The sequence below is a fragment of the Lynx rufus genome, unplaced genomic scaffold (assembly GCF_022079265.1).
Source record: "Lynx rufus isolate CCGP_SWC_20201006 ecotype Redwood Valley unplaced genomic scaffold, mLynRuf1.p SCAF_4, whole genome shotgun sequence".
NCBI classification, from domain to species: domain Eukaryota; kingdom Metazoa; phylum Chordata; class Mammalia; order Carnivora; family Felidae; genus Lynx; species Lynx rufus.
This window is the reverse complement of record NW_025814856.1, coordinates 136,576,270-136,584,241: the sequence shown is the minus strand read 5'-3', so window position 1 is coordinate 136,584,241 and position 7,972 is coordinate 136,576,270. Positions and strand designations below refer to the sequence as shown.

At 38.0% G+C, this 7,972-nt stretch overlaps 1 protein-coding gene across 1 annotated transcript in view; it reads right to left on the bottom strand.

Annotated features, from left to right (window-relative positions):
* Positions 1-4,602: 4,602 nt before the first annotated feature.
* Positions 4,603-7,972, bottom strand: part of CFTR (CF transmembrane conductance regulator) — a 188,051-nt gene continuing 184,681 nt past the window's right edge. The window contains exons 26-27 of the mRNA XM_047097293.1: positions 7,773-7,878; positions 4,603-6,306 (exon numbers count right to left, since the gene is read on the bottom strand). Of these exons, the coding sequence (XP_046953249.1) occupies positions 6,106-6,306; positions 7,773-7,878 (307 nt within the window). The 3' untranslated portion in view covers positions 4,603-6,105. The remainder of the gene's footprint in view (positions 6,307-7,772; positions 7,879-7,972) is intronic.

The following is a 7,972-nucleotide window of genomic DNA, read 5'->3' as shown; positions in this document are numbered from 1 at the left end:
ATGTAGGAATAGAGAAGAAAGTCTCAACTTGATCTACAAAAGCCCTATAGCTAATATACTTAATGGTGACAAACTTAGCTTTTCCATTAAGATCAAGAACAAGTCAAAGATGTCCCCCTTTCCACTGCTTTCAGCATCCTACTAGAAGTCCTAGCTATGAAACAAGACAAGAAAAGGAAATAAAAGGTATACAGATTGGAAAGGAAGAAATAAAACTGTCTTCCTTTGCAGATGACATGATCATATATGTAGAAAATTCAAAATTGAAAAAAAAACTTTCTTGAAACTTTTTAATTTAATTTAATTTAATTTAATTTAATTTAATTTAATTTAATTTAATGATAATAGCAAGGATGCAGGATACAAGGTTAATATCCAAAAATCAATCATTTTCCTTGTTCGAGCAATAAACAAGTGGAATTAGAAATTAAAAACACAATGCCAGTTACATTAACACCCCTCCAAAAATGAAATAGTTATAAATCTGCCAAAATATACATAAGATCTATATATGAGGAAACTATAATAAACTTTGAAGAAAACTTTTATGAAATAAATTTAAAAACAACTAAATACAGGGAGATCCATATTCATGGATAGGAAGACTCCATATTGTCAAGATGTGTTTCCTTCCAACTTGATTTATAGTTTCAACACAATCCCAGTAAACATCCAGCAAGTTATTTTGTGGATATTAACAAACTGATTCTAAAAGTTATATGGAGAAAAAAAAGACCCAGAATACCCAACTCAATAATAAAGGAGAAGAATAAAGTCCAAGAACTGGCACTACTCAACTTCAAGATATTCTATAAAGCAACAGCAATCAAGAGTATAGTATTGTCAAAAGAATACACTAATAATTTGGTGGAACAGAATAGAGAGCCTGGAACTAGACCTACATAAATATAGTCAACTTACCTGTGACAATGAGGAAAAGCAATACGATGGAGAAAAGATAGGTTTTTTTTTTTCCAATAAATCATCCTAGAACACCTGGACATCTTCGTGTTAAAAATTAATCTAGACACAGACCTTACACTCTTCACAAAAATTATCTCAAAATGGATCACAGACCTAAATGTAAAATGCAGATCTATAAAATTTGTAGAAGATAACATGGTAAAAAACCTATATGACCTTGGGTATGAAGATGACTTTTTAGATACAACACCAAAGGTACAACCTGTGAAAGAAAAATTGATAAGGTGGACTTCATTTAAAGTAAAAACTTCTGCTCTGCAAAAGACAATGTCAAGAGAATAAAAAGTCACGCTATAGACTAGGAATAAATATTTGCAAAAGACCCATCTGAAAAGACCATTATCCAAAATATACAAAAGAGCTCTGCAAACCCGGCAATAAGAAAATAAACCAATTAAAAAAATGCACAGAAGACCTCAACAGACATTCCACCAAAGAAGATATACAAATGGAAAATTAGCATATGAAAAGACATTCAGCAGCATATGTCATCAGGGAAAAGCAAATTAAAGCAACAATGAGATACTGCTACACAACTATACTAGAATGATCACATTCCCAAACACTGACAATGCAAAATGCTGGGGAGGTGGCAGAGGAATGGGAACTCTCCTCCATTGCTGGTGGAAACTTTGGAAGACAGTTTGATAGCTTCTTACAAAACTAAACATACATACTCTTACCCTAAGCTCCCTAGCATTTACCCAAAGGAGTTGAAAACTTTTGTCCACATGAAAATCTTCACAAGAATGTTTATAGCAGCTTTATTCATACTGCCAAAACTTGGAGGCAACCAAGATGTCCTTCAGTAGGTAAATGGATAAATAAACATCCAGATAATGGAATATTATTCTATACTAAAATGAAATGAGATATCAAGCCATGAAAAGGCTTGGCTTCCATGTCTTAAAGAGGAAATTTAAATGTGTATTACTAAGTAAGAGTAGCCAATCTGAAAAGACTACATACTGTATGATTGCAACTATGTGGCATTCTAGAAAAGGCAAAACTATGGAAATAGTAAAAAATCAGTTGTTACCTGGGAGTAGGGGGAAGGAGCAGATAAATGAGGGCTCGCCAAGAGTGAAACTTAATGTAAACCATGGAGTTTGAGTGAAAATGATATGCTGATTGTAAAAGTGTATCACTCTGATGGGGAATATTGATAGTGGGGAAGGCTGTATGTATGGGGGTGCAGGAGGTTTACTGGGACTCTGTACTTTGTGCTCAATTTTGCTGTAAACTAAAACTTCCCTAAAAATAAGGTTTAATAATAAAAAAAGAACTAGAATGATTTGAATAGACCGTGCTCTGAGACTCTTCTTGGGGTCATATATAAACACAAACCTCTCCAAATAAGGACAGAGTTAGAGGATTTAGTAGGGGTCTACTGTCTATCTACCACATGCCGGTACCTGCATCTTTTATGATGAAATTCTTCCAAGAAGAAAGGAGTACCAGAGAAACCTCATCAACTAAAAGCTGGGATTTAAACAAAGAAAAGCCACTTAGCTTCTAGTGTACAAATAGTATTTCCTAGGGGCACCTGGGTGGCTCAGTCGGTTGAACATCTGACTTTGGCTCAGGTCATGATCTCATGGTTTGTGAGTTTGAGCCCCATGTCGGGCTCTGTGCTGACAGCTCAGAGCCAGAAGCCTGTTTCAGATTCTGTGTCTCCATCTCACTCTGCCCTTTCCCGCTTGTGCTCCCTCTCTCTTTCTAAAGAATAAATAAACATTAGAAAAATTCTTTAAAAAATTACTATTTCCCTTGGGGCTCCTGGGTGGCTAAAAGGTGAAGTGTCCAACTCTTGATTTGTGCTCAGGTCATGATCTCATGTCAGGCTGTGCACTAACAGTGCGGAATCTGCTTGGGATTTTCTCTCTCCCTCCCTCTCTCTCTCTCTCTCTCTGTCTCTGCCCCTCCTTCCCCGACTCTCTCTCTCAAAATAACTAAACATTTTTTAAAAATCCTTGAAACACTATTTCCCTTGCTGAGATTTGCTCATTAAGAGCCATCAGATAGCTACCACTATTTGAAAAAGCTTTCAAATAAATAAATGGTCCTTAGCAGAATATACCTCTTTTTTTTCTATTAAATAGCCTCAACTTTAAAACAAAAATAACCTCAAATGTATCCTAACTCATGAAAGCAGGGACACAAGAAGATATTTGTACACCCATGTACATAAAAGTATTATTCAACATAGTCAAAAGGTGGAGGCAATCTAAATTGACAAATGAATAAACAAAATGTGGTGTATACATACAACAGAATATTACTCAGCTTTAAAAAGTAAGAAAACTCTGACATATGCTACAACATGATGAGCCTTGAAGCCATGATAAGTGTAATAATCCAGTCACAAAAGAGCAAATATCATAAGATTCTACTCAGATGAGGTACTTAGTCACATTCACAATGATAGAACATGGAATGGTGATTGCCTGGGGCTAGGAGGAGGGAAGAATAGGATTTTAATGGCTACAGAGTTTCAGTTTTGCAAGATGAAACACATTCTGTGGATGGAGGGTGATGATAGCTATACAACAATGTGAATGTATTTAAGGCCACAGAATTATGCACTTAAAGAAGGTCGAGTTTAGGTTATGTATATTTTACAGCAGTTTTATTTTTTTTATATGAAATTTATTGTCACATTGGTTTCCATACAACACCCAGTGCTCATCCCAACAGGTGCCCTCCTCAATGCTCATCACCCACCCTCCTCTCCCTCCCCCACCCCCCATCAACCCTCAGTTTGTTCTCAGTTTTTAATAGTCTCTTATGGTTTGGCTCCCTCCCTCTTTAACCTTTTTTTTTCCCTTCCCCTCCCCCATGGTCTTCTGTTAAGTTTCTCATGATCCACATGAGTGAAAACATATGGTATCTGTCTTTCTCTGCATGACTTATTTCACTTAGCATAACACTCTCCAGTTCCATCCACGTTGCTACAAAAGGCCATATTTCATTCTTTCTCATGGCCACGTAGTATTCCATTGTGTATATAAACCACAATTTCTTTATCCATTTATCAGTGGATGGACATTTAGGCTCTTTCCATAATTTGGCTATTGTTGAAAGTGCTGCTATAAACATTGGGGTGCAAGTGCCCCTATGCATCAGCACTCCTGTATCCCTTGGGTAAATTCCTATTAGTGCTACTGCTGGGTCATAGGGTAGATCTATTTTTAATTTTTTGAGGAACCTCCACACTGTTTTCCAGAGCGGCTGCACCAGTGTGCATTCCCACCAACAGTGCGAGAGGCTTCCTGTTTCTCCACATCCTCGCCAGCATCTATAGTCTCCTGATTTGTTCAATTTAGGCACTCTGACTGGCGTGAGGTGATATCTGAGTGTGGTTTTGATTTGTATTTCCCTGATGAGGAGCAATGTTGTGCCTGTTGGCCATCTGGATGTCTTCTTTAGAGAAGTGTCTATTCATGTTTTCTGTCACAGCAGTTTTAAAAAAGTTTCTTAAGAGTATCTTAACTCATGTGGGATCCTCAAGAAGCTGTATTTAAAGAAATGAGTCATGTTTTGTGTTCCATGATACTTAGAGACTGAAGAGATCAGTGAGACATGATTAGTGAACACATCTGATAACAGCTAAATTTCACACAAATATACAGATTTTATTGGCACATGGTATTTTCTTACAGTAATAAATAGAATCCAATCTTAACGGTTAGTTTGGAGTTGGGAAGGCATGTGTTCTTGACAGGAGCGGTCAGATTTTGTGGTACCATTTTCTTCAGAACAGCTTCTAAGAGGGAACATGTGTGTTGGCAGGGAATCATAGAGGTGTGCAAATCTTTGGGAGCCCTAATGCTTCTCTCTACACCATCAAGGTAATTCATGGCCTCTGGTCAACATCCCCCAAGGTTTTTTTTTCCCTTCAGTCTTAACATAATATCACAAAAAATAACTAGCGCCATAAAAGTCAACATTTCAAATATAAAATTCTTTTAATACAAATATAATTCATATAATCATTTTAAAATACAGGCATTTATATGAGTTTGAAATATTAAAATAAATATTTCCTAGAGAAAATTTTATTTGCATCACAGAATTATAAAACAGAAGCATATAAAATGAATTGCTTGCCTCTTCCATGTGTCTCCCATTATGTGCCCCACTCAGTCTGTACAGTAGGAAATGCATGCGGCCTTAAACAATACAGCATAGCCCTACATACACCTAGATCTTTGAATTTCATGTGTATCTACCCACAGCACCCACAGCCTATCTGCCTGCACACTCTCTTCCCAGAGCTTCTGGGGTAAGAAGGGTTTTCCTGCACCAATTTGCCTTAAAGCATTTTTTTCCAGTCATCCTCTGTTCAGAGGTCTTATGAGCTTGTTACTTTCTGGAAGCTGGGAAAAGTCATGTCAACTTCTACATCAAGGGAATTATCCTGCTACATTGGACTATAGCAACCCTTTTCCCAGGTAAGGGATGTACTTTGTCTGAGTTATTTGGATTTTTGGTAGAGCGGTGAGTGGTATTAACCCTTTCCCAAATCAGGAAGTTCTCTCTCCTGATACCTCGATGTTAACATGGTGTATATTTTGACAAGCTGATGTGTGACTCTTGGGGTATTCTAACACTTGCTTGGAAACAGAACAGTCTGAATATTTAACAGACAATATAGTTGTGTTCTTAAATATCTTGGAGAGAGTACAGGAAAAGAGATATAAACTTACATAAGCCACTAAAGTTTCCAGTTACCATTAATTAATCATATCTCTAAATAGTGTGATTACAGTTCTTCTCCAATAATACAAATTAGCAAGTCTCACTAAACAGTAAGTTGAACAATGAGGCTGGCTGATGTTGATAGCCACCTTTCCAATGACTACCAAAGGGAAAAAGTTTTCAGGAAGATCTGGCTTGCAAACACAAGTGGTAAATCTTCAAGGATTTGGAGTACCTTTCACACAATTTGCCCACTGCCAGGAAGCCACTTATCCAGACCCATCTGAGCATCCTTAACTCCTCTTATCAAAATTTTTCCTTTTAAAGATAAACATTACACATCGTAGTTTTCTGAGGCAGAAAATGTTTTCTCCTCCAATTTCATAAGCAAACATCCCATGCAAATATTTGCACTGCTCTCTAAAGCCTTGTTTCATGCACTTCTTCTTCCGTCTCCTCCTTCAGAGCAGCAATTTTGGAACGAGACTTGTGCCTGCTGGAGTTCCTGGTGGGGAAGAACCTGAGCCGTTCTGAGGGGCCAATGGCCTGGCGGAAGAGGCTCTTCTCACTCAGCAGCTTCTGGATGGAATCATACTGCCGCACCTTGTTCTCCTCTATGACCTATGGAAGTGGCTGTTAGTGAGATCTCAAACAGAAGGCAGGGTGGACCAGAGCAAGGGCAGAAACTGGTATAGGCTTAGAGGAAGAGAAAAGCCAAAAAGGAAACACAGTGTCCACAGGCTGGCAGTCTGAACAGTCAAAGATATCTCCTTTCATTGCTGAGTCCTCTTGCTTTATTGAGCTTCTCCCTTTGGAAAATTAGCTATAATTTTCTACTGAGCAGCTGGAAGACTTTTGTTTTTTAATTACTATAGTACTGAGCACTGTGCTTCTTCAGAGAACTTTAAAGGAACTAACATTGCTTGCTCAGCCAGAAAGACCTTTGATAGATCCTCATATGTGACCTTAAAAATGAATGTAGAGGTGCCTGGGTGGCTCAGTCGGTTAAGTGTCTGACTTCTGCTCAGGTCATGATCTCACGGTTAGTGAGTTCGAGCCCCGCATCAGGCTCTGTGCTGACAGCTTGGAGCCTGGAGCCTGCTTCAGATTCTGTGTCTTCCCCTTTCTCTCTGCCCCTCTCTCTCTTGCACTCTTTCTCTCTCTCTCTCTCAAAAATAAACTTTAAAAAAAAAACACCAAAAAAAAAAAAAAAAAAAAGAATGTTAAGTCCACAGCATGACAAAGAATTGAGCCTCTTCAACAGGGGACTTGAAGCTTAACAATTCCAAATTGGTCAGGATTTGCGCGAGTTTAAAATGCCTCCCTCACATGTTCAAGTTGAGCAAACGCAAGGCCAGGGGATAGAAAGGCTATACCCAATCTCCTGAACCTGACCATGGCAGGGCAAGAGGCTGTGGGTCGGCCCCATAATTTGTCATTTGAAGCTTAGTAATAATAATGGTAATAACAATCCTTCAGTAAGAAAAGAATTTACCTCCAGGAGCCTCAAAAGCCTTAATGGAAATGATGTGATACATCATCCTCAGAATTTCCTTGTGACTAAACCCAAGGGAATTTGTAAACATGACTTGAAAGAATCTGTGACAGTTTTGAAAGCACAGTAAGAAGGTGTTTGGGAGAGGCACTTACCTGAGCTCCAAATAATGATGAGAAGAATAAAATGAGTCTTTCAACTACTGCATTAAAACCACACATCAGATTGCAAGGCAATCCAGGCCTCTCCTGGACCCCATCCAAGGGAGATTTAGTCATTAAAAGCATCAGGACTTAGACCTTATTATGACTTGATCCCCAAATAAAGGACTCAATGTACAGATGTTTCAATTTATTAATGTTACCTAGTAATATTCTGATATTTGAGATTTACTGGATTCTAACCTCACCTCATAGCTCAAATCAAAGTGAGAAATTATGCAACTATTCGGAATAAAGCTGGATGGCTGTGTGACACGTATTTGAAAGAACTTGTACATTGTTGTATTGTGATTTGCAGGAAGTCCCACATGAGATATTGTTATCAAGAAATAAAGGAGAAATGAGATCTTAAGCAAGTTGTCAACACTCACTAAAAATCGTTGACATTCCAACATAGCTTCTATCCTGTGTTCAGAGAGGATTACTGTGCAATCTGCAAATGCTTGTTTCAGGGTTCTTCGAATGATTTGGTATGTTCTAGAAAAGAAAGAAAACAACACATATACCATCACAGAAGGTCCATAATCTGCCTTTATCCTTGATGACATACCCACTGTCCCATCAGTTTAGT